The sequence below is a fragment of the Rhineura floridana genome, chromosome 6 (genome assembly GCF_030035675.1).
Source record: "Rhineura floridana isolate rRhiFlo1 chromosome 6, rRhiFlo1.hap2, whole genome shotgun sequence".
Classification (NCBI taxonomy): domain Eukaryota; kingdom Metazoa; phylum Chordata; class Lepidosauria; order Squamata; family Rhineuridae; genus Rhineura; species Rhineura floridana.
In genome coordinates, this window is record NC_084485.1 from 5,771,134 (window position 1) to 5,796,901 (window position 25,768).

The window sequence follows — 25,768 nt, forward strand, 5'->3', positions numbered from 1 at the left end:
AGATTATAAACCTCCACACAGGGATTGTTTTAACTTATTGATTGTAAGCTGCTCTGGGAGCTCTTTCAACTGGAGTCTGTTAAAAACAGCTCTAAACAAAGAAATAAAAAAAATTGATTAAAACAACCTTCATTTGATAGGTCAAATGCTTGTGGGGAATAGGAGGTCTTCCCAAAACCCTGCAAGGTCATTGAGGAAAGAGAGAACAGGATGGGTTTCCCTGCTCTGGAAACTTAACCTGAACAACTGGCTGCACCCAGGGCCCACCAGTGCTGATACTGGCCCTCCCTAGGCCCTCCACATGGGTAGGTGAGTCTATGGGCATTCTTTTTAATTCCCCACAACATCCTATAGTGACACTACATAGAGTACACTGGGCATTTGTGGGAAATTAAAACAGCAACTCCCAGCCTCCCTTGGAGTGTTGTTGCACCACCACTGCCAGGTGAGTGTAAGAAGGCCAATCAGTGTAGTAGTGGGCCTACCAAAGGTCACTTTGCCCAGGGCACCCTCAACCATAGAACCAGCCCTGGCCAGCACAAAGTAGAGAAAAGCAACCTCAGAATGGGCTGGTTTCAAGGTCAAAACACAATTCTGGGGTTACCTGGGCATGAGCATTTATATACTAACCCTGACCAAATGCACAGTATTTTTCCTGGTTTTTCCAGGGCTGAAACAAGCATGACTAACAAAGAGTGGGTGGTTTATAGGCACAGAGGTACATGCAATTCACCTTCAGATATTCTTGGAGGACACTGATTCTCTGGACCCATTCCAATCTGGGTTCAGGCATTTCAGAACCCAATCAGCCCTTGGTCACTCTGAAGGGAGAGGGACGGTGGGAATGCAATTCTGTTCTTTCTCCTTGATCTCTCAGAGGCATTCAGTGCTATTGACTATGTTAGGTCCAAACCCAACACGCAAGTCACCCTGTCAACCCCAACTCGCTTATTACACCCGGGAAGAGTGCGGAGTTGAGTGCAAATGAACCCACTATCAGAGATCAAGTAACACGAGACAAAAACCTTTGCAAAGGGGACCCAATACTTACAAGCCGAAGCAGGCCAGCATGGGAACCTCGTTTATTGGTGTTTTAAGGTTTATATAGGCTCACCCCGAAGTTTACAATATCGGGCTCATAAAATACAAAAGAAGCAATTGCTAAATGTTATAGCTTTGGGGCATATGTGAGGAGGTGAAGGGGTACAGGAGGAAGGACAAAAGTGGAAACATTAAGACTATCTCTCAGACTCTATGTCTGCATACTTCGCATGTCCTTGAGATAAGCATTATGCAGGAGCAGACAAAGGCAACTATTGAGGGGAGGCCCAGCTGCAACCGGGCGCCCCCTAAACTGGAGACAGACATGATATTACTTTGCTTACATATCAAAGGGTTTTACAAGTCAAGGTTTGTGGGGCATCGGAACAGCTTTTAACATTTCTATGCAAGGCACATTTATAACAATAAGCAAGGTTATAGGCATAGATGTGATACAGAAATGCATAGTAGGGAAGTTTCCAGCTCAAACCGGCTTTTATTATTCGAGCCACTGGAATGTAGGTAAGGGTCAGGTCACCAGGAAATAAACCGACATTTTATATCAAAAGTCAAATAAAGGCCACTTTGGTTCTACTTCCCATGATGCTCAAGCTGGTTTAGGTAAGACAAGTGAACTTATAGATTTTACTGGCACTGGGGTTTAAGTTCAATCCTAACAACTATATCCTGCTGGATGACCTCTGTGAGTTGGGAGCTTTACTCACAACATGGCCACCATGCAATTTTTTTACAGAACAGGATAATAAATAACAAAACAAATTCACCTTTATCATGCAGGCTGCTAAACCCAGCAAAAAACAGGGATGAATTGAATGTAAAGGAAGAACTTGAATCAGATAATTCACCTCATGAAATAGGCAACATTGCTCGATACACGTCATCTGGAAGCGACCTTATTTGATTTTTTTGGATACATCAAGATTTATGAGGGGGGAGTATTGGCTGACATTATGCTGCCAATGGCATCGTCTGGATGCTCCAAAAGACTTCCATGTATTAGGAACTGATGTGATCCCACAATAAACACCTGGCCAGAAGCACCTGATAACCTTAAAAACTCTTAAACTTGCCGGCCACCCTCTAGGATGCACACTTTAACGTAGTGAGGGGGTTTGAGAGTGCTGAAGAAGCTGAGAGCAATGCTGTCAGGAGTCTCGACCGAGAAGCTAGACTCCTAGCAGGAGCACCCAAGGTGGAAGGGTCAAAGCTGAGACACCAGACTAAGATGCTTCCAAACTCAGAGGAAGGCAATGGTAAACCACCTCTGAATACCTCTTACCACAAAAACCCTATGAGCAGAGTATTCAAAATGCAACACGAGATAGTGCTGGAAAATGAGACCCCCAGGTAAGAAGGTACTCACCAAGCTACTGGGGAAGAAGAAAGGACAAGTACGAGTAGCGCTGTGACTAATGACGCAGCTGGGTCAAAGCCGAAAGGAAGACCAGAGGCTGATGCGCACAGATGCAAAAGGAGAGTCCGGAGTTGTACGATGCACACAGTAGGAAGATGGAATGTGAGAAGCATGAACCAGGGAAAGTTAGAAATTGTCAAGCAAGAAATGGAACGTATCAACATTACAGTACTTGGAGTAAGTGAATTAAAATGGACTGGAATGGGCCATTTTCAATCAGGCAACTACAAAATATTTTATGCAGGAAATGAGAAATTAAGAAGAAACAGGGTTGCTTTAATTGTAAGAAGTGATGTAGCAAAAGCAATTAGGAGCTATAACGCAAGGTCTGAGCGAGTGATATCAATTAGTTTAAACAGAAAACCTATTAACATAACCACCATCCAAGTCTGTGCTCCAATAGCAAACACAGAAGAGGAACTGGAAAGATTTTACTCAGAAGTACAAGAAGAAAATTGATCACACACCAGAACGAGATGAGCTGATAATCATGGGGGACTGGAATGCAAAAGTAGGTAACAGAGAACTAGGAATTGTGGGGAAATGTGGCTTAGGAGACAGAAATGAAGCAGGAGAAAGACTTATTGAATTCTGTGAAGCCAATAATTTGTTTCTTGCGAACACATTTTTTGAGCAACCAAAAAGACGACCACATGTGGACATCACCAAATGGTCAATACAGGAATCAAATTGATTATATAATTGGGAGCAGAAGATGGAGAAGTTCCATACTTTCTGCGAAAAAAAGATCAGGAGCAGACTGAGGTACAGATCATGAACTGGTCGTATCGAAAATCAGAGTAAAGCTAAAGAACAACAACAAAGCAATCATAACGCCATAATACAATTTAAATAACATCCCAGAAGAACATAAAGATCAAATAAGGAACAGATTTGAGGCTTTAAATTTAGTCGACAGAGAACCAGAAGAACTATGTAGTGAAGTCAGAGACATTATCAGGGAAGAATGCAAAAAGACAATACCTCTTGTTAAAAAGAAAGACCTCAATGGATGACTGAAGAAACTCTTCAGATGGTTAAAGAGAGAAGGAAAGCAAAAGCAAAAGGAGACAGAACCACGCTTAGAACCCTAAATGCAACTATACAGCAACTAGTACGTAGGGACAAAGAAAACTATTACAATAATTATTGTATAGAAATAGAAGAGCACAACAAAAAGGGTAGAACAAGAGCCCTATTCCAAAAGATTAGAGAAATTAAAGGGAAATTTAAACCAAGAGTAGGGATGTTGAATAATCAGCAGGGGAGCACACTGATTGACAGAGATAAAATAAAAGGAAGATGGAAGCAATACACTGAAGAACTCTATAAAAGAGATGCAAGGTTGACAGATTCATTCACGGAGGAACCATATGATGCAGAACCAGAAATTTTAGAATTTGAAGTGAAAGCTGCTCTTAAAATTATTGGAAGAAACAAATCACCAGGAACAGATGGCATACCAATAAAGTTGTTACAAGCTACTGAGATTGAATCTGTCCAAATTTTGACAAAAATTTGTCAAGAAGTATGGAAAACTAAACAATGGCCCACAGACTGGAAGTGTTCAATATATATCCCAATTCCAAAGAAAGGGATCCCTTATCGAACTATTGTCTTAATATCCCATGCAAGTAAAGTAATGCTCAAGATTCTACAACAAAGGCTCTTACCATATATGGAGCGAGAAATGCCAGACGTCCAAGCTGGATTTAGAAAGGGAAGATGCACCAGAGATCATATCGGAAACAAACGTTGGATAATGGAACGGAGCAAGGAATTTCAGAAGAAAATCACCCTGTGCTTTATAGATTACAGCAAAGCCTTTGACTGTGTAGATCATGAAAAACTATGGAATGCTTTAAAAGAAACGGGGGTCCCACAGCATCTGATTGTCCTGATGCGCAACCTATACTCTGGACAAGAGGCTACTGTAAGGACAGAATATGGAGAAACTGACTGGTTCCCCATCGGAAAGGGCGTGAGACAGGGGTGTATTTTATCACCCTATTTGTTTAATCTGTACACAGAACATATCATACGGAAAGCGGGATTGGACCAATATGAAGGAGGTGTGAAAACTGGAGGGAGAAACATCAATAATTTAAGATATGCAGACGATACCATACTCTTAGCAGAAACCAGTAATGATTTGAAACGAATGCTGATGAAAGTTAAAGAGGAAAGCACAAAAGCAGGACTACAGCTGAACGTCAAAAAGACTAAAGTAATGACAACAGAAGATTTATGTGACTTTAAAGTTGACAATGAAGACATTGAACTTGTCAGGGATTATCAATACCTCGGCACAGTCATGAGCCAAAATGGAGACAATAGTCAAGAAATGAGAAGAAGGCTAGGACTGGGGAGGGCAGCTGTGAGAGAACTAGAAAAGGTCCTCAGATGCAAAGATGTATTACTGAACACCAAAGTCAGGATAATTCAGACCATGGTATTCCCAATCTCTATGTATGGATGTGAAAGTTGGACAGTGAAAAAGGCGGATAAGAGAAAAATCAACTCGTTTGAAATGTGGTGCTGGAGGAGAGCTTTGCACATACCACGGACTGCGAAAAAGACCAATAATTGGGTGTTAGATCAAATTAAACCAGAACTGTCACTAGAAGCTAAAATAATGAAACTGAGGTTATCATACTTTGGACACCTAATGAGAAGACATGATTCACTAGAAAAGATAATAATGCTTGGAAAAACAGAAGGAAGTAGAAAAAGAGGAAGGCCAAACAAGAGATGGACTGATTCCATAAAGGAAGCCACAGACCTGAACTTACAAGATCTGAACAGGTGCTTCACGACAGATGCTCTTGGAGGTCATTGATTCATGGGGTCGCCATAAGTCTTAATCGACTTGAAGGCATATCACAACAACAACAACAACAACAAAATTTGCAGGCGTTCACAATATTAAGCAATGGAACCTCCTCGCGGGTTTTCTGACACCCCATCCAGACCATTCCCACGCCAGGCCGGCAGGTGTCGCCCTGCTAGTTTTTGTTTCCACACGGAGCGGTTTGAGTGAGCATCGCGCAGAGCAACGAAAGCTCTCTCATCGGCGGGCGGAAGCAGGAAGTCGAGCTCTGAGGCAGGAGGAGGAGGCGGCCACTGGAGTGGGTGAAGTGGCCGGGCCGGAGCGGTTTGGCGGTTGCACCGGGCAAGATGGCGGATCGAGAGGAGGCGCTGAGGGAGTTCGTGGCTGTGACCGGGGCCGAGGAGGAGCGGGCGCGCTTCTTCCTAGAGTCGGCGGGCGGGGACCTGCAGGTACCCTCGGCGGGGAGGGAGGAGAAGCCCTTCACTTTCCTTGAGGGGGAGGCGAAGAAGAAGCGTCTCTCCCTCCTCAGCCGATCCCAGAATGGGCCGCCAGGACCCTCCTCCTCAGGGCCTTCCGTCAATTGTTCCCCCTCACGCACATCCCCATCGCCGCTCCCCCTGCCCCCACCACACGGAAGCAAGGAAGGCAGTCGCTACCTTGGACAGTGGCCCTATAGGCAACGATCCTCCTCCCACTACAGCTCTCCTCCTAGCGACCTTCCTTGGTTTCTAGGACCACCTGCCTCTCCCTCCCTCTGGGACAGATCTGATCTCTCCCCACACCAAAAAAAAAATTGTGACCCCCCCCCGGGGGCACTGCTCTTTCTTGTGTGAGAGTTCTTTCCCCCCTCCAGGCACACTGAAGGGACCGAGGCTTTGGCGGGGTGTGTGTCTGTGTGAAGTATTTTGGCTCCTACCCTGTTGACTTAGCTCAGCCTTCGCCAGTCTGGTGCCCCCCTCCCCACGGATGATTTGGGCTGCAGCTCCCATCAGGAGTTGTAGTCCAAAGCTGCTGGAGGGCACTAGCTTGGCTTAGCTCCTGCAAATGGGCTCCAATCTGCCCAAGGCAGCCCCTGCTTTTGGGCTTGCTGTGCTGTGTGGAGTGGGAAAGAGTCCTCATTGCTGCCTATTTTTAGCCCATTTTGAGTGTCTGTTCTCAGTGCTTTTTCTTCCCATTCAGGATGCTGGCTGGGAGTCGCAAGCAGGTTTCAGATCTCCTTAAAAGTGTATATATATGCATATATATGTCGTGGTCTCCATAATTCTGGTACCTAAACTGGTGGCTCCCAAGTGGTGGATTAGGATTTAAGGAAAGTTATTACACCTGTGGGAGAAAGAAAAGATGCCAGCAGAAGAGCTCTTCATTTTAGTCTAGCCTGTTGGAGTGGGGCTGCAGACTTCATTGCATGGTTTTAGGTGAATGTTGAAGACACACCTCTTTACCCTGGCCTTTGACACTTGAGATGTATATTTTTAGGACCCACCCTGTTTTGTGATTTTAGGTTGTTTTTAATGCTGTATTTTAAAATTGTTGTAACCCACCCTAGGACGTTGGGTGAAGGGTAGGTAATCAGTGTTAATAATAATAATTGATTTTCAAGTAATCTGGTGTTAGCCACTGCTGGAGATGGGACTCTCTGATCTGCATGACACCAATTGCATCTAGTTGCAGTTTGGCAACTTGTGTTTCAAGAAGAACTGGTTTCCACACAGAATGCATTGGCTTCCAAGGAGATTGGGAATGATCCAGTGATATAGGTGCCCCAGGCTGAGAGAGTCATCAGGCTACCTGCATGCATTCTGTTGGAGTGTCTTTTGAAAAAAAAATAGACCTGCTCTGAATTTATTATTTATTTATTTATTATTTGATTTATATCCCACCCTTCCTCCCAGCAGGAGCCCAGGGTGGCAAACAAAAGCACCAAAAACACTTTAAAACGTCATCAAAAACCTATTTGAAATACATTAATACAAAACAACTTCAAAAACATTTGTAAAAAAAGCTTTGAAGACATCTTAAAAAAGGTTAAAAAACATTGTTTTTTAAAAAGGTTTAACATGTTGTTGTTTACACTGGGGTACCGTCCCATAGCCGAAGCTCTTCCAGCACAATTCCAACACAGAAGCAGACTAGGATTTGTTATTAAATTTGTAAACTGCCCATAGACCTTTGGCTACAGGGCGGTATATAAATGTAATAAATAAAATATTAATGGTACAGAACTGTCTTGCCTATGACAGCCCTGGGCTCCTACTGGGAGAAAGGGAGGGATATAAATCTAATAAATAAATAAATGAGCCCATAAACTTCTGTTTGCCCATTGATACCTATGTTCCACAAGGCTGTTTGAACCCTGGGATTGGCTAAGTGTTTGCCTAGAAAGAGGTGTGTGGGGTCTCTGATGAACAGGCATCTGATATTTTTCAGCAAGACTGGAATAACATGGCAATATTCCAAGTATCTCCCTGAAAGGAACTCTCTTTCCAGCGCTTTAGGGCTACTTCACATGTTACCGCAGCATGTGCCTCAAGGAGCTGTAGCCAGCAGGGAGTTCCATGTGGCGACATATTCCCATATCACATGTGTGTCTTGGAACCAGGGCTGTGGAGTCGGAAGCAATTTTGGTCAGAGTCGGAAGCGATTTTGGGTGGAGTCGGAGTTGGTGGAAATGTACTCTGACTCCGGCTTCAAAATAAAACTAATATTTTAATATACATTAATACACATTTGCCATTTATGAAGGAGTCAGTGTCGGAGTCAGACAGTAGATTAGTATACATTTGCCATTTATGAAGGAGTCGGACAGTAGAAAAATAGAGGAGTTGGAGTCGAAGGTTTGACATACCAACTCCACAGCCCTGCTTGGAACACAAACATTATACATAATTTAATAATGCTTGCATGTTGTCCTCCTCCTTGGGACCACACAGCAATGTCATGTATTAGCCTACTTTATCCTTACAACAACTCAGTGAGGTTAGTAAGGCTGAGAGAGAGTGACTTGCCAAAGCCTAGCTAGATTTCAGCCCAGCCTCTCCTGGTGCAAATGTGGCATTTGAGTCTTTCTATACCACTTTTTGTTTTAGGGTGAGGGGTCTGAGTAATACTAAAAATGTGATTGGGTAAAGAGCCCTTTGATCCTAGCAGACCAAAATGGGAGTTTGTTGGCTCCTTAGCATGTGACTTGTTTTAGATTCTCAAAGCATCTTAAAAGATAGTACCCTTCTGCTTGCATTGAGAAATAGGTGAGACCTGTTTTGCTGGTAGGGAAACTGCAGTGCTAAAATAAGCATGGCCATGTCTGATTGCAACAGCAAGGAGCCAAGTAGAGTTGTTGAATTGTTTGGAGATTGTAAATTATTTGTTGTGGTATTGGCACTGGATGCAGGTCTACCTGTTTTTCAAAAAATACTGGGAAATAGCTCCATATGTAATGTAATAATGAAAATCTGCAGATTGATCTCAAAAGCTAAATGAAGATTGTAGTCTTATGCATGCTTACCTAGGAGTAAATCCCATTGAACTCAATGAAGCTTATTTCTGAATATATTAGATTGCACTTAAGCACTTACTTTAAGTCCTAAGTAAGTAAGGACTTACTTCTGAATAGACATGGTTCAGATTGCACTGTTAGTTGCCATGTTCTTGATTCTTCCTTCCTCCCTCCCTCCCTCTGCTTATCAAAAACTAATCTTCCTAGTAAACCTCTATACCTTTGTGCTAATTCTCATGTCTGCCCTTAATTAATTTTTCTCCTTATGCATTTCTTCTCCTTCAAAGAATTATTAAAAACTTGCGTTCTCTTGCGTTCCCTTCTTGATCTATTTGGATCCATTGTTCTTAGGTTTAAGCTGTCCATTGCATGTTGTTAGGCTTTTTTTTTTTTGGCTCTTTTTTTTTCTATACTGCTTTGAGTGTCACCCAGCAACTCCAAAGTTTTCTTTCCAAGCTCCTTTACTTTCATTTTCATGTATTACTTAGCTTGTGGGCAGCAACCTGTGTAGTTTAATCAGCTTACAGCACACAGTATAACTTAAGAACTTGTGCAAAAATTAGATGATGATAATTATGCCCGAGTGACAGGTGAGGAGGTGGAACTGGCTCAGTTCACAATTTGAATGAAGATTGCCATGTGCATTATTAGGTGTGCATGGAGGGGATTGTTTTTACACCTTGCTTTTTGCTCCTCAACCATTGGATTAAAAGAGCTCATTGCTGCTGAATTACAGCACCATAGTACCTCTCTGCATTAGTGCTGCCTTCCTGCTTTGTGCCTCCAAATGTTATTCTTTAATGCAGCCTTTGCCAGCCTGGTGCCCTCCAGATGTTTTGGATTACAACTCCATCAGCATGTGCTTGCTGGGTCTCCTGGGAGTTGTAATCCAAAACATTTAGCGGGCACTAGGTTGGCAAAGGCTGCTTTAGTTCAACCAAAGCAGCAGCGAGAAGGCTGGAGAGCACCCCAAATTTTATCTAGACTAGCTTCTCCCAAGAGAGTTTTTCTGGACCATTCCACATACTGGCTTGGTATGTGCTACAGAAGTTGTCATGGGGTTATTAAAGGTTGTGTTCCTGCCCTTCTAGGTGACACCAAGTGACGGTGCTAGCACTCAAAAGCAACTGTGTATCCCTTCTTTCAGATTGCCCTGGCCAGTTTTTATGAGGATGGAGGTGATGAAGACATAATCACGCTCCCACAGCCAGCTCCCAGCTCTGTTAGTAGGGGCACTGCACCCAGGTGAGATCAGATTGGCTCACCTTTGAGCATGTCTACGTTAGAAGGTGGTATGTAACTGCCAGTGCTTCCTTCTCCCAGGGAAACCTGGATTGTAATTTTGGGGAGGCACTGAGAACACTCTGCTAGGGACCTCAGGCATTCACAGAACTGCAATCCCCCAGACTTTGGGCTTGTAGGGCAATGACGGTAAGCCTGAGTGGTATAGCGTAGGCATACTTTTAAGACTTTTTTTGTACTTGGGGATGTGTGTTGATTCAGGGTGGTAATAAGGGTTTTAAAAATAAGTAAGTCTTTCCCTTTTGCGTTAGAGCACAGTAGTAAGCAACAACACACTCTTGTGTGCTTTGTGGAGGTTTTAGTGCACTTCCACTTGTGACGCAGCCTTCTCACACTTGGTGCCCTCCTGATGCTGAGCCTGTTGTACTGGATGTGCTGTAGCCCAGTGGGACACATGCTTTGCAATGGAGAAGGCCCCTGGTTCAGTCTTCTGCATCTCCAGTTACTGGGATCTGGGCTATTGAGGTGGGAAAGAAGCCTGCCTGAGAACTCCTGCCAGTCAGTGTAGACAGTACCAGGCTCAGCAGATCAACAGTCTTCTGTTGTGGATGACTCATCATGATCCTGTTTAGGAAGGATTGCAACATGGGGTTTTTTAAAAAGTGACTTGGCTGGCTGCTGTTTCAGTTTGCATCTTCGCTGTGTCAAATATTGACAGATTTGTGGATCTTAGTCTGTCTGTTTAAGCCAGTTTCCAGCATTCTGCCATATTCTAGCATGACCAAGAAGCGCAGGCTGAAGATATGCATCAAGGAGCAGGCTGCCTTTGTTCACAATGGCTGGAGTCCCAGCTGTTGCCAAGCACAGGGAGTTAGTTTAGCCTGCACCCCAATAGTATCACTGGGTGTACCCCTTTACTTTCCCCCAAATAAGCAAAGTGCCCTGATAAGAGCAAAGCCTGTCCTGAAGATGGTTTGTGGGATGGCCTGGCCTTCACCAGCAGGAATCCCTCGGGCGTGTCAGAGCTCACAAAAATGCACTGTACTTCCTCTGGGGGGTCCTTGCAAGATGGAAGCCCTCCACCCACCCCCGTGCTGTCCTTAACAAGCCTGGGTGTTTTAATAATGAGTTGTCCTAAGTATGGGCCACGCAGCCTGGTGTGTATGCATGTATTACAAATGCATCCTTTGGGCACCTAGCTGGTCTTCCACTTCTTGTTGTCCTCTGGTGCTCTGAGTCAGTGCTCAGTTACTGCTGCAGTTGCAACAGAGGAAAGAGGACCGGAGCGTCTCATGGCAGACTCACTTTGTGTTTTCTTTTATTCCTCTAGTGACCACAGGGTGACATCATTCCGAGACCTTGTCCATGCTCAGGAAGAGGAGGAGGAGGAGGAGGAAGGACAACGGTTTGTCGCTGGTTGATTGTCTGACTTATAGGGGAGGGGAAGGGTTACTTTTGTGAGAATCCCTCTGGAATTGTTTTCAGGCCAAGGCTGCTATGGAAATGTCTGTGTTGGGCGGGGGCCTCTCTGTTCAGGCAGCTGTTGGCGTAGCGCTCTCTGAGGGCGTGACCTCCCCTGCCGTTGTTTGGAGCACATTCATTCCAGAACCTTGCATAGTAAGTGGCTGCGCTCTTTCTTCCTCAGCAGGAGGAGCAGGCAATTGTCGTGACTCTGGCATGAGCAGGGCTGTGTTTGCTCTATGCTCATAGATCAATAGAAGTTCTCCCCCAAGGAAAGCCTAAGTCTGTGACTTGTGTGAATTACACACATTTCATTTTTTTCATTTTTAAAATTTTGAATGAGTTATTCTGCTCTGTCTTCTAGTTGAATAATTAGTCCTCGTTTTGCTAGTCATGGGGATGAGCACAAACCTCTCTGCAGGGCATTGCAGATCCCGCATACTTTTGGGATCTTTTTCAGCCTGTCTTACTTGCTTCTGAGATCTCAGTGAGCATTGCCTGCGCAATTTCAAGCATATTTTGGTAACCATGAGGGCTAGAAGCTTGGTCTTGAAATGAAAAAGCTGTTATTCTCAGGGACTTAAATTTAGTGCCACATTATGTGGCTTTTCTGTGCTCTTATGGAATCATGGCACATTCTCATCCATGGACATATCAGAATTCCTGTAATGTGTATGTTAGGAAATTCTTTGTTTAATGTAGTTTATTAGGGGTTTTACTTTATTACAATAAAACAGTACAATCCTTTATCCTCTCTCAAGTTCCCTACTTCCTTCTGCTCTCATGCACTTTTTAATGTGAGGAAATTTCTGGCAAAACTCTTCTTTGAACTTTCTTTAAACTTTTATACCATCTCTAAGAGTAACCTGTAACATAAAGCATGATAGAATGGTATCTTCTACAATCTCCCACAGTAAAACAGTGAAAGGGGTGGGTTCCCCAGAAACACACAGTTCAGAGCATTTCAGAAGTCCTTACAGATCTGATGCACTGCGTGTGTGTGTTATGTGCCTTCAAGTCAATTTTTGGCGACCCTATGAATCAGAGACCTCCAGTAGCATCTGTCATGAGCCACCCTGTTCAGATCTTGTAAGTTCAGGTCTGTGGCTTCCTTTATGGAATCAATCCATAAAGCACTGATGCACTGAGTCACTTTTAAATTATTGTGCTATAGAACAAATGCATATACAATAAGGGACATGTGAGTGTTTGTGGACATAAAGCCACCCTCTGTTTTAACTTTTAAATGCCTGCTGAAAACCTTTCTGTTCCGCCAGGCTTATTCAGGCAGTTAAGAACATCTCCTTTCTCAATAGTTGACCTTTTTTAATTGTATTGTTAATGTTTTTATTGTATGGCAGTGGTGGTTGCTTTTTACCTTGTAGTAAACCGCTTTGATGTTTTTAATAAAATAGCGGTGCACAAATATATTTATACATAAGCAAAATAAATAAATAATTTTCAGGATTGTCTTGTTGCAGGATTTAATTACTGTAAACAGTTGTCTGCATAAATAAATAAAGCTACTATGTTGTCTGATGCTCAGAGACTTTGTTCTCTCCTGTGGCTCTTGCCAAGACTGTCTTTCTGTGCGCGATTAATGTATTATATAATCAAGAGGGGGCTGCTTTTGAATCTGAAGCATCACATTGGCAGATTGGGTACAACTGTGGTAGCCCTTCTTTTGAACAAGTGTACCAGACGTCAGTTACAAAGTATCAGTGCTGTGCTAGCAGGCATTCTAGTATACCTGCAGGCTGTTCCACTGTCGGAGACAGAATGCCACTGAATACCAGTTGCTGGGAGTCACAAGTGGGAATACAGGCTGGCCGTCCTCTCCTCACTTGCTCCTGCTAGAATGCAGCTGAGCCGCAGATGTCACTGCCCATGACACTCTGGCGCCAGTGCAGCAAGCTAGCCAGCCATAGAGTAACAACTGCAAATGTGTATATTCTTTCTTATTTTGTACAGCCTGTTTCTTGGGCTGGGCTTTGGGTGAGGGGGTGCAGGGTGTGGGACTTTCTGGATGCTTATCCAGGTTGAGAACAGGACTTTCTGGGGCTACTGGACAGAGCTGAAATAAGCAAATGTGGTTTTGTTTCTCCTTTTAAAGACATTTTCATGACTGCTGTCCTGGGATCCGTGGGCGCGCATAAGGATGTTATGTTTGTGAAACTCCCATGTATACCCATGTATACATACCTCAGGCAGGGTCTCTAATGGAGAGAAGTGTAACCCTATGGGACTGTTGTCTCTTCAGGTTTTACGCTGGGGGTTCAGAGCGAAGCGGACAGCAGATTGTTGGTCCACCAAGGAAGAAGAGTCCCAACGAGCTGGTGGAGGACTTGTTCCGGGGGGCCAAAGAGCATGGAGCCGTGGCCGTCGACAGAGCAGCCAAGAGCCCCGGGGAAGGTGGCAGGCCAAAAGTGAGCCCAGGGGGTTCTGTGTCAGTTGTTCAGGAATGAAATGTGTTGCTGGGAGCCAGGCGACAATGGCAAAGTTTGTGAAGCAAGGCCATGATTGGCAGAGAAGAGAGACCAAGCCTGAAAGAGGCAAAGTGCTTCCAGAGAGCAGCACAGATGAAAGCATGGGAATGGGGGGAGGAGGGGGAGGCGGCAGCGAGGAGCATAATTCGGGGAGGAGTGGGGAGAAGAAAAGTAGTTTTTTTTAAGGGAGGACTGGAAACTTGGAGTAGATTTAGAGAGTACGAAGGTGCCAGGCTGGACTCAGAGAGGGGAGTTAATGTACTCTCCAGAGCCAGAGAAAATGAACTTAGCTGAGGCATTCTTAGTCCATTGAAAGTAGCTGTGGGTAACATCTTCTATTAAAGGTGGCAGCACCCATTCCTTGTGGATGCCATTCATCCAGAAGTGCACCCCCCCCCAAGAAAAGACCCCACCCTCTAAGGAGGGCTAGCAAAATCCAAGACCCCTGGATACTTGTATGCCTAAATTAGCTGGGGAGACTTTGGCCCTCCAGATGTTTATCTTATTTATTAATTTATTATTACATTTATATGCCACTTTTCCTCCAAAGAGCTCAAGGTGGCGTACAAACATGGTTCTCCCCCTCTCAGTTTTATCCTCACAACAACCCTGTGAGGTAGATTAGGCTGAGAGACAGTGACTGGACCAAGGTCACCCAGTGAGTTTTGTGGCCAAGCAGGGATTTGAACCCTGGTCTGCCACGTTCCAGTCCAACACTAACCACTGCACCAAGCCAACGGCCAAGGCTGATGGGAGATGTAGTTCAGCTAGGTTCCCCACTTGGCTTAAATGCCAGATTTGGACACTGACTGATCTGAAACATCTTCCTTTGCCCTCCATTAAAGGGTGGTGGGATGGGGGTTAATTACAGGATTATTAATCTTCAGTTAGATGGTAGGGAGGAGGGAATCAGTCCTCAAATTAGCTGCCATGGGAGTTTTGGGCCTGCATTTCCTTGGAAGTGTTTGAGAAAAAAACCTGAGCAGGTATTTGTCAATGCTCCCAGATTGGGGTGTGTCTGTGTGAGATCAGATGGGGCCCACATGCCTTCGTGCTGCTCTTTCCAAGCCTCACGGTTCCTTTCTCTCTTGCAGCCCTTTGCAGGCGGAGGGTACCGCCTGGGAGCTGCTCCAGAGGAACAGTCTGCTTATGTTGCTGGAGAGATGAGACAGAACGCCGCCCAGGATGTGAGTACTGCAGGGTCAGAGCTCAAGCTGCCGCCATTCTCATTCCTGTCATCCGGGTTAAGTTTCCTGGGCGTCTTTCTCTAGCACCTCCAGGATAAACATCTCTAGTGGCAGAGATCCGGGAATGGCCTCTGCCACGTCCTTTGAGAGTTGCTCAGCCATCGCCAGCCCGGTGCCTCCCAGATGTGTCGGACTACAACTCCCATCAGCCAGCATGGCTGGTGCGGATGCGAGGTGTAGTTCAACACGTCTGGAAGGCACCAGGTTGACGAAATCTGAGCTGGACCGACAATCTGACTAGGTACAAGGCAGTTTCATACGTCCAGCTACACACTGCATGCAACCGTACACATTAAAACGCTGACTGCTGCATGGGAAAAGGAGCTTCAGAGGAGAGGGTGGTTTGGAGCTGTGAAACTGTAAGGGGTGAGTGTACTTCCACCCTTACTTACTTACTTACTTATTTATTTATATTTTATTTTATTTTATTTTTGTAAACCGCCATGACTGCCCTATTACAGGGTAGAAGGGTGGGATATATCCCCTTCTACCCTGTAATAGGGCACTCATGGCGGTTTACAAAAATAAAATCAAACACGTACATAATAAAATTGTAAACAATAAAATCACAAAAACATTAAAATACAATACAATTAAAATACCTAAAATACAATACACACACACACACACACACACACACACACACACACACACACACACACACACACACACACACACACACACACACACACACACACACACACACACACACACACACACACACACACAGGGAGTGATACTACAAGGGGACTACAAGGGTAAAATTTAACATAAGAGGGCATAAAATAATAAAATCAGTGTCAGGCTCTTCCTTCAGTCCCTCCTAAAGGCTCTCCGGAACAAGATGGTTTTCAGAAGTCTCTGGAAAACCAACAGGGAGGGAGCACAGCGGACTTCTTGGGGTAGGGTGTTCCAAAGCTTGGGAGCCACAGCTGAAAAAGCTCCCTCCCGCGTGCCTGTCAGTCTAACGTCTTTCACTCCAGGCACGCAGAGGAGACCAGAGGGAGATGATCTTAAATCCCGGGCAGGTACATATGGGCACCACTCCAAATGGCTCCATCAAGCTGTTTTCCTCCCTCCCTGCAGGACCCCAATAGTGTTGAGCCTGAGGGGTGGGGGCAGAGAGGAAACAGTGTGCACAGGGGAAACTGCTGTGGGAGAGCAGGTTGTGGGGAAGTTTGGGGAAGGGCCATAGCTCAGAAGTAGAGCGTCTGCTTTGCATGCAGAAGGTCCCAGGTTCAATTCCTGACATCTCCAGGTAGGGCTGGGAGGGACTCCTGCCTGAAACCTTAGGGAGGCACTGCCAGTCAGTGTAGACAGTACTGAACTGGATTGACCAGTGGTCCAAATCAGTATAAGGCAGCTTGCTATGTTCCACACATCACCTTTGCTGTTGCTCTGCTCTTAAAGAGCTCCCTCCGCAAGCTACTTGGAAGAAAGAGGCCATTTGGGTCTTGTGACCCTTGCTTGCGTGTTAGTAGCATGCAGTGCAGCCCCTAGGAAGGCCCACTGGAAACGGCTGTTAGCTTCAGCATTTGATTCTTTCACAAGTGAACCCAGAGAAGCAAGAGGCCGAGGAGGGGGCCTGTAGCCACAGGCCAGAAGGCTCCCCCCGAGCCAGGTGGCTAGGACAAATAGGGCAGATTTATGGTGAGGGAGGCAAGGGGAAGTGGCTCCTCTCAGTCGTGCTCCCTGTAGGATCCTCTGAGCAGGGATATGTTTGTGTGCAGCCCTTTGTTTCACTCGCCTAGAATGCTTTGGGAGAACGGACACTCATCTCGCTGTTCGGTGCATCCAGCTTGTAAGCATCAACTTTCCAACAAGCCTTTGAAGTAGAAACCTTATTCCAGTCTCTATCTGTGTTGGAATTGCTTTTTAAGACGTTTTCAAAGCTTTTTTTAAAACTGTTTTAAAGATGTTTTGTTTTTAAGATGTTTTAGAGTGCTTTTAGTGTTTTTGCTTGCCACCCTGGACTCTGTTTGGGAGGAAGGGCAGGATGTAAATTTAATAAATAGAAAAATAAATAATAAATAAATAAAGCTTGCCTGATCACCTGAGATGACTTAAACCTCCTCTAGGGACCAAGCAAGGGAAGCTTTTCCAATAGCTACATGGGTCAGGTTAGCTGTGGGTGGGCATTCCCGGAGGCTGGCCAGAATGGTTGTGGCCTGGCAGCATCTTAGGACTAGCTTCTTTGCATTATAGTCCTGATGCCTCTGGCAGAGAAGAGACGCCCGAATGGTCAGGAGTATGAATTCATCAACTGAATCAGAGGGAAAACTCTGGTGAGGGCTGCGGAGACAGTCCAATGGACTCGCTTCTTCCAGTGTAAACTCTCTCCATCACCTACTAGCAATATCTTGCTAATACTTTAGGAGTTGTTGCTGGTGTTGCATTCTCTGTATTAGATCAGACTTTTTTTTTTTTTACATGTTTTCTTGCTTACCTGAAGCCGTTAACAAAGGGGACTCATGGCCTCTGAGGCTTCCATTCTGTTGCGTAGTTCAGTTCAGTTAATTTTGTTGATTTGGGCTGTAACAAAGTCTATATGCTTTTTAAAGTAACTGATGCTGTTTGCAAATTAACGCTGATGCTGGCCTGGTGCAAGCCCCAAAACATAAGATTTAACCAAGTCCACACAAACCTTTGGCCGAAACAAAAGCTTGAGGCTTTAAAAATATCTACATATAGTTTATTTCAGCCTTCAGCAACCTGGCGTCCTCCAGATGTTGTTGGACTGCAACTCCGGCTGGGTCTGATAGGAGCTGCAGTCCAGCGGGTAGTGGCGTCTTTCTTGCAGAGACACTGCGCAGATTGTGGAAACTGCTCTGATTTTTACAGGTGCATGTTGTTCTGAAGCTGTGGAAGAGCGGGTTCAGCCTGGACAGTGGAGATCTGAGGAGCTATCAAGACCCATCCAACTCCCAGTTCCTGGAATCCATCCGCAGGGGGTAATAATAACAGGGGTGCGCTGGGCCTGGAGGTGGGGGCAGCGGTTGGCACTGGGCATCGTAGGCCGGGCCGTTTTCCTTTCTGGGATTCTGCACTGTGCATAACAGCCCCACTCCTTCCCTTGGGCTCCATTTGGTCACAGAGAAGGGAGGCTTGTGGCCGGGCCTTCTCTCCTTGAAATGCCTTCCTCCGCTTTTCTTTTGTTAGGGAGGTCCCTGCGGAGCTTCGCCGGTTGGCACGCGGTGGGCAAGTGAACTTGGACCTGGAGGATCATCGCGACGAGGATTTCACAAAGCCCAGAGGTGCCTTCAGGGCTTTCAGTGGAGAAGGACAGAAGCTGGGCAGGTGAGCAACCAGCACGTATATAAGCATCTCCGACTTGTTTTTCTTTTTTTTTTAAGACATGTCTCATTAAGAGAGACATCCCTGTAAAGGTCTCAGAAGATATTAGTAAAGGTCTAGATCGGGGGGGGGATCCTTTGGCCCTCCAGATGTGTCTGAACTACAACTCATGTCAGCCTCAGCATGCATGGGCATGGCAAGGGATGATGTGTGGTATTCAATGCTAGTCCTGCTCAGAGTAGCCCCATTGAAGTTAATAGGCATGGATAATTTAGGTTCATTAATGTCAGTGGGTCTGCTCTGAGTAGGATTGATTTATAATTGTTTTTCCCGCCTTTCCTCCCAAAGGAGCCCAGAGTGGCAAACACATAAACAATAAAGCAATTAAGGCTTCTACAAGCAATGGCAATACAGATGTAGACTGAGATAAGGTCTCCACTCCAAAGACTTACTGAAAGAAGACAGTCTTCAGTATGTGCCGAAAAGATATGGCACCTGTCTAATATTTAATGGGAGGGAATTCCAAACGGTAGGTGCCACCACACTAAAGGCCCAATTCTTACGTTGTATGGAACAGTCCTCCTGCTAAGATGGTATCTGCAGGAGGTCCTCACCTGCAGAGCACAGTGATCGACTGGGGATATAAGGGGAACAGGATTTTCTGTTCAGAATCTTGGAATAATCTCATCTTAGTTGTATACAAGCTGATGAGAGTTGTAGATCAGCAACATCTGGAGGGCCAAAGGTCCCCCACTCCTGGTCTAGGCACGCAGTGTCCTCTGAATTAGGAAATTCCCAATACTTTTTTTAAAAAGGAAAGCTTCTGTACACTTTTATTGTATGGCGTGGAGAACGTACATAGAAGTATTTCTCCCTCCCCTATGGATTTGCTGCTACAAGATGTGATGGCTGATGGTTTAGACGGTTTTAAAAGGGAATTGGACAGATTCGGGGAGGAAGGTGGTAACTGAATGGAGCAGCCACGTTCAGTGGTAGCATCCTTCTGAATACCAGTTGCTGGGAAGCGACAGCAGAGGACGGCTGTTCCCTTCAAGTCCTGTTTGTACTAGAAGACAGGAAATAAATAGGCAAGACACATGCATGGGGTAAACTAGAGCCAGTTTATTAACTACACCTTAATAACATACGAACTCAAGAACTTACAAACCACTAATCTCTAAACTGTCATGCATTCATTCATTCATTCATTGGCGATCACTCGTGGCGAGTAAGATTGTCTTCCAAGATCAGGTCTTTAACGGTGGCTCTGTAAGTGACTGTGGAGGCCAATTCTGGATCCACACAGCCTCCCACAGTGAGGACATAGGTTTCCAGATGGAAGATGGTCACGATGAGGATTTGCTTGATGTGCCTTCCGCTTAGCTCTTTTGTCCTGATCGCCCTGTATTTGTGCTTCTTCAAAGTCCAGAGCACCTTTGATAATAGCCAACCTTCATTTGGGACGTTCATGGGCCAAGATTTCTCAGTTGTCAATGTTCATGTTACATTTTTTTAGATTCGCTTTAAGAACATCTTTAAACCTCTTTGCTGTCCACCGATGTTCTGTTTTCCATCCTTAAGTTGGGAGTAAAACTGATAACTTAATGGGGCTGGGGGCCCTTGTTTTGGGCAGGGCCAGCAGCCCCTGGTTTTCTCCCTTGGCTGTCCTTTGGAGGCCTGAAATTCCTGCCCCTGGGGCATCCGGGGAACGGGTGAGAACCCCCCCCCGCAAATGAAGCATTTATACCTGAAATGACATGGATTCCTACCACAATGTCTGCGGGAGCTGTACTCCCAACAGAGCAAGCGGGGTTGAACGACCTGTCCGTGCTCCCACAGGCTGCACTGGTAGCCTGTAACTTGGACACCAAATGGCCACTATCTGACTGTTCCCCAGATACTGCCTTCGCCCCAGACATGAATTGCAACCACAATTCTGGCTCCTGTCTATCCCTCATCATGAGTCAACCAGGCTCCACCTATGAATTCATTATATGCTCTAAATACAATATCAACGTATTTCTTTATTGTGCTGCTTTTCCAAGACTACCCCAGCATAAGTCAGGAAGCCTGCCAGCCAATTAGACCAATTCCTATAAACTTTCATACCTTTCCTTCTCCCTCTCTTCTCCTTTGTTTTTACCCACTTGCTCCAGTTCTCTAAAAAGGAGTGAAAAAACATCCACAAACTCACCCCTCCATATCTTCTCCTTCATTGCTGGAAGAAGAGGATGCCCTAACCGACTAGAAGCCCTGCTGTATGGGATTTCTAATCCCTCACCTCTGCAAAGGCATCCTTAACCTCTACCACCACCTTTTCCGCATGCTCTTCTGACCCCTTCTTCCCAGCCACAGCCTCCTCCACCTGTCTGAGTAGCTGCACTAACGGTTCTGGGGGTCATTAACTGCTGCTCTGTCAACATCTGCCCCTCTCCCCTGGCACATCCCACCCAGCTGGACGCGAGAGTGGCCATGTATCTGTGTAGCTCCCCAATTAGGCCCACTGATGGGGATGGCTGGCCCCAAGCCAGCCATCCCTATGGTTGTGTCAGTGTATTATTGCCCTCTCCTGTATGGAGCTGTCTTGGTGGCTGTATCTCCTGACGTCTCACATCCAATTGCTGTTGCTCCTCATCAGCAGGCACTTCCACTGCGGGGTTGGGTTTACTTGTTGATGCCTCCAGCGCACCCATACATGCTGCAGTATCAGACAACATTTGCTTAGCGGAGGTCTTCCTCACCTTTGCTGGCTTCTTACCTGCTGCCTTTTCCATAGCCTCCAGCCTTGCCAAGATGTCCCTAATATTAGGGCCATCATTTTCTTCATGAGAAGATCCATCTGCTGCCCTCTTCATCTCAGGCAACCTAGCAGGCTGCTTTGGGGCTTTACCTTTATCCTTTGTTCCCCCAACACCCTTTCTTGGTGCCATGCTAAATGCTCCCAGACACACTCTGTCTCCCAATATAACGGGCCCAAACTGGCAATCTCCTACGCCACCACTCCTAACCCCTTACCTGGGTAACCACCCATCTAGATGAAGGCCCACCGCTCTAGGCCAAGCTGCAGAGCCCGCGGTGACTAGAGATCTCCAAAACTCCAGTCTAGCCCAACCACCAAGTCGAACACAGGCCTCCTAACACCACCACCCCCGGGAAACCCGGGAGGGGACCATCCCAGACCTCCCTCCTCTCCCGGGCTCCAAGGAAGTAGAGACTGGCGTAGGTGGACCTTTGCTGTGGTCTAGCAGGGCTGCTCTTCTGTTTTCATACATTCAGCATTCCACCTTCCCTCTCCTGCACCAGTTGTGCTGTCCTTTTTTAAATAATAAAATCTCAAATTTTATAACTATTCAACTCAGAGTAACCTACTTAAGTCCTGTAGCTCTGCTCAATGCAAATTTGTCTTTTTTTAGTAGGGATTTGGGATGCTGAATTGGTCTTTTTTCTTTTACGAGGGAATGGTTTGAATGCTGCGCTTGCCTGCTAGGCATCAGCTGTGGAGGCCTGTGCCAGAGATACCCCAAGTCAGGCAGGGAGTGAGATGATCCCATTTCAAATTCCTGTTGTTCTGTCGTTCTGGCAGAAATGGCTTCCTCAGCCTCTGGACAGCTTCACTGGATTGTCTGCTGTGTGCCCGCGTCAGCCAGGCCTCTGGTCCTGAAAACGTGCTTGAATGTTGCAGTTAACAAGTTTATATGCAGAACCAGGTGCCTAAAATACATTTCTTTTACTGTGGAAATGTGCCCATCTGTCCTGAAGGCAGAGTGTGAAATACTTCGCCAGTTAAGGTTGTAATGCAGTCCAAAGTTAACATGAAGTAAGTCCCATTTTGAAATAAGTTGGCTGATTTCCCAGTAAACACATTTACTCACAATCTTAATTTTAGTAATTTTAACATTAACATCTTAAACAGCTTAATATTTTAACTGATTTAATACGTTTTTATACTTAACATTTTAGGATTGTGTCTGTCGTTGTCCAAGTGTTTAACTATGTTTAGTTATTTTGTTATATTGTTTCAATGTGTTTGATATATGTTTTTAATTGTATACTGGACGTTTTTATGCTGTAAACCGCCCAGAGAGCTTCGGCTATTGGGCGGTATATAAATATAATAAATAAATAAATAAATAAATTAGGTACTTCTTTCACAGCAAACTGCAATTAATTTTCAGCATTCAGTGGCTTGCCATTGTATCATAATGCTGTTGTATAAATCTATGGTGCGGCCGCATTTGGAATACTGTGTACAGTTCTGGTCGCCTCATCTCAAAAAGGATATTCTAGAGTTGGAAAAGGTTCAGAAGAGGGCAACCAGAATGATCAAGGGGATGGAGCGACTCCCTTACGAGGAAAGGTTGCAGCATTTGGGGCTTTTTAGTTTAGAGAAAAGGCGGGTCAGAGGAGACATGATAGAAGTGTATAAAATTATGCATGGCATTGAGAAAGTGGATAGAGAAAAGTTCTTCTCCCTCTCTCATCATACTAGAACTCGTGGACATTCAAAGAAGCTGAATGTTGGAAGATTCAGGACAGACAAAAGGAAGTACTTCTTTACTCAGCGCATAGTTAAACTATGGAATTTGCTCCCACAAGATGCAGTAATGGCCACCAGCTTGGATGGCTTTAAAAGGAGATTAGGCAAATTCATGGAGGACAGGGCTATCCATGGCTACTAGCCATGATGGCTGTGCTCTGCCACCCTAGTCAGAGGCAGCATGCTTCTGAAAACCAGTTGCCGGAAGCCTCAGGAGGGGAGAGTGTTCTTGCACTCGGGTCCTGCTTGCGGGCTTCCCCCAGGCACCTGGTTGGCCACTGTGAGAACAGGATGCTGGACTAGATGGGACACTGGCCTGATCCAGCAGGCTCTTCTTATGTTCTTATGTTCTTTGCCACTTCTCAGGAATTAGTGTGTCTATAAACATACTGTTAATGTAGCAGCAGGGCTGGGAAGTGTTGCGGTTGTGACTTCTCCTCATAGTGCAAGATTTATTCTAACAAAGTAGAATTAGGCTGAGAGATTGCTAGCCATGCAGATGAGCTGTGTATCTCTTCTTCACCTTCTGCATCCAAATCCCAACCTTCTTCCTGGCAAACCGCCTTGCAGACATTCCAGTGGTCTTTTTGTTTGTTTTTCCTGCTTGGCGGATATTGTTGAAATGGGGCCCGTGGCCCGTAGCAGCCTTGCCCAGTTCTGCTGCCTGGTCTCCAGTGCAAATGTTTCCTCTGTTCTTCCCCCCTCAGCACTGCCCCCCAGGTGATGGGTGCAAGCTCCCCATCTCAACAGGCACAAAACGAAGCCAGAGCCATTTCCTCCGTGACCATTGACGAGTCGGAGCCCACCGCCAACATCCAGATCCGCCTGGCTGATGGCGGGCGGCTTGTCCAGAAATTCAATCACAGTCACAGGTACTGGGGGGTGGAGGAGCTTGGAGTCAAAGGGCAGCGTGGGCCAAAAATAGGGCAAACCAACTATGGTGCACAGTTGGGTAGAATCTTTAAGGCAGGGGGTAGTGAACCTTTTCTGGCTAGCGGGCCAGATTCTTATCTCCCTGCCCCTGAAGGTGGGATGGGATGGGCCGCCTACCTGCCAGTTACCTGATGGCATAGTGTATCAGGTGATGCTGTGCTTTGAAGCCCCAACTGTCGGGACTTTCAGACAGCCCCACGCTGCTCTTTAAACCTCTGAAAACTGCTGGTTTAAAAAGAGCAGCAGAGGAACAGGTGCACACATCCAAACTGAGCAGGATTGAACCCTCTGCGCATCAGCTGATGAGCAGAAGAGGGTTCAGTCCTTCTGGCTGCTGTGATCCGCAGGGAACCCACTATGAAGCAGACCCCAACAGGAATGAACGGGCGTGGTTTGGGGGAAATGGCCCCATGGGCCAAATTGGATCTCCAGCAGGCCAAGATTAGCTTGTGGGCTTCAGGTTCCCAACCCTGCTTCGGGGAAGCTGCAGTGGAAAATGTGGGTGTCTGTGTGGAGGTCAGGATGGGTCAGACGTGTCTTCTTTTCCTCCTCCTTGCAGGATCCGTGATGTTCGGCTCTTCATAGCAGATGCCAGGCCCGCCATGGCTGCCACCAGCTTCGTCCTCATGACCACTTTCCCAAACAAAGAGCTCTCGGATGAGGACCAGACCCTGAAGGAAGCCAACCTGCTCAATGCCGTCATTGTCCAGCGGTTAATATAAGGGCACCTGCTCCACCGGCTGTCTGGGCCCACCGTGTGGCATGCCACGCAGGGCAGTGCCACGGCCATGTCGTAGCGCTGGGTTCCAAGCTCTTGGGTTGGACTCTTTAGTTGCGTTTCCCACCGTTTGTTTTTATTTGTGCTGATCCATGGACTTAAAAAAAATAAATTAAACCAAACACAAACTTTTGGAAGGAGCAGCAGCCGCCTGTTGTGCCTGCCACACACAAACATGCACCCATGCGCACCTACTGGATAACTTATGGAGCAGATTCCTGTGCTGCCCTGAGGAGGTGAGCAGGTGCGGGGAGGAGAGGTGAAGCTAAAGGGCGTAGTGCATGGCTTCCTCCCCTCCATCCAGCTCCAGGGTAGCTAGAAACTCTTCTTTCGTGTATTAAATAAAGTGAACCCCAGAACTGGGGCCTTTCTTCTGTTGCCAACCAAATCTGTAGGGTACTTCTGTGTTGCATGTAGGTAGATGCAGCTGGGGGCATTAGGAGGATCCAGATCTTTACATAATCTTCGTCCCATCCCCTTCCTCCCCCCGTCCCCCCGTCTGTAGCACGATCCTGCCATCTTCTCTCCATCCCTTCAGGCTCTGTCAGGGCACCACAAAAGGCAGAGAGACCCCTCATCAACCTGTCCTGAAAGCCAGTGCTTAGGCAACCTGTGGAGGCAACCCAGTCCAGGTTCTCCCAGGGGAAAGTGTGTGGTGGGCACCCCTTGGTGGTGGTTGTTACGGCATGTGAATGACTTTAAAAGGAAAAGTCTTATAGTAAATAACACACTAATATCTTGATAGGGCGTTAAAGCCCATTTGGTCAGGAAGGGTTTGGCTGGGCCTTGGCAGGTGTGACTACACTTTCCTCATGCTTCCTGAAGGTTAGGACGACTGGAATCTCTTCTCACTATTTTCAGTTCTGGATCCAAGGGCCTGTCTTGCTTTCTTTTCTTTTTTTCAGAAAAGAGTCCCATTTGCCTGCCTCTGTTCCTCATTCTGTCTTGTACACCTTTGTTTTTTTACCACTGATATCCTTAAAGAACCCTC

At 46.0% G+C, this 25,768-nt stretch overlaps 1 protein-coding gene across 1 annotated transcript; it reads left to right on the forward strand.

Moving 5' to 3' along the window:
* Positions 1 to 5,544: 5,544 nt before the first annotated feature.
* NSFL1C (NSFL1 cofactor) lies at positions 5,545 to 24,905 on the forward strand. The gene is made up of 9 exons (XM_061630859.1): positions 5,545 to 5,755; positions 9,947 to 10,044; positions 11,372 to 11,446; positions 13,763 to 13,928; positions 15,083 to 15,175; positions 18,077 to 18,186; positions 18,395 to 18,532; positions 23,774 to 23,938; positions 24,559 to 24,905. Exons 1-9 carry the CDS (start codon positions 5,654 to 5,656, stop codon positions 24,719 to 24,721), a joined length of 1,110 nt encoding a protein of 369 aa, XP_061486843.1. The 5' UTR covers positions 5,545 to 5,653; the 3' UTR covers positions 24,722 to 24,905.
* The last annotated feature ends 863 nt before the right edge of the window (positions 24,906 to 25,768 follow it).

Coding starts and splice junctions, on each gene's coding strand:
- NSFL1C (XM_061630859.1), top strand. CDS start 5,654: ATGGCGGATCGAGAGGAGGCGCTGAGGGAGTTCGTGGCTGTGACCGGG. Junction 10,045..11,371: donor AGTAGGGGCACTGCACCCAG/GTGAGATCAGAT, acceptor TTATTCCTCTAG/TGACCACAGGGTGACATCAT. Junction 18,187..18,394: donor CTGGAATCCATCCGCAGGGG/GTAATAATAACA, acceptor TTCTTTTGTTAG/GGAGGTCCCTGCGGAGCTTC.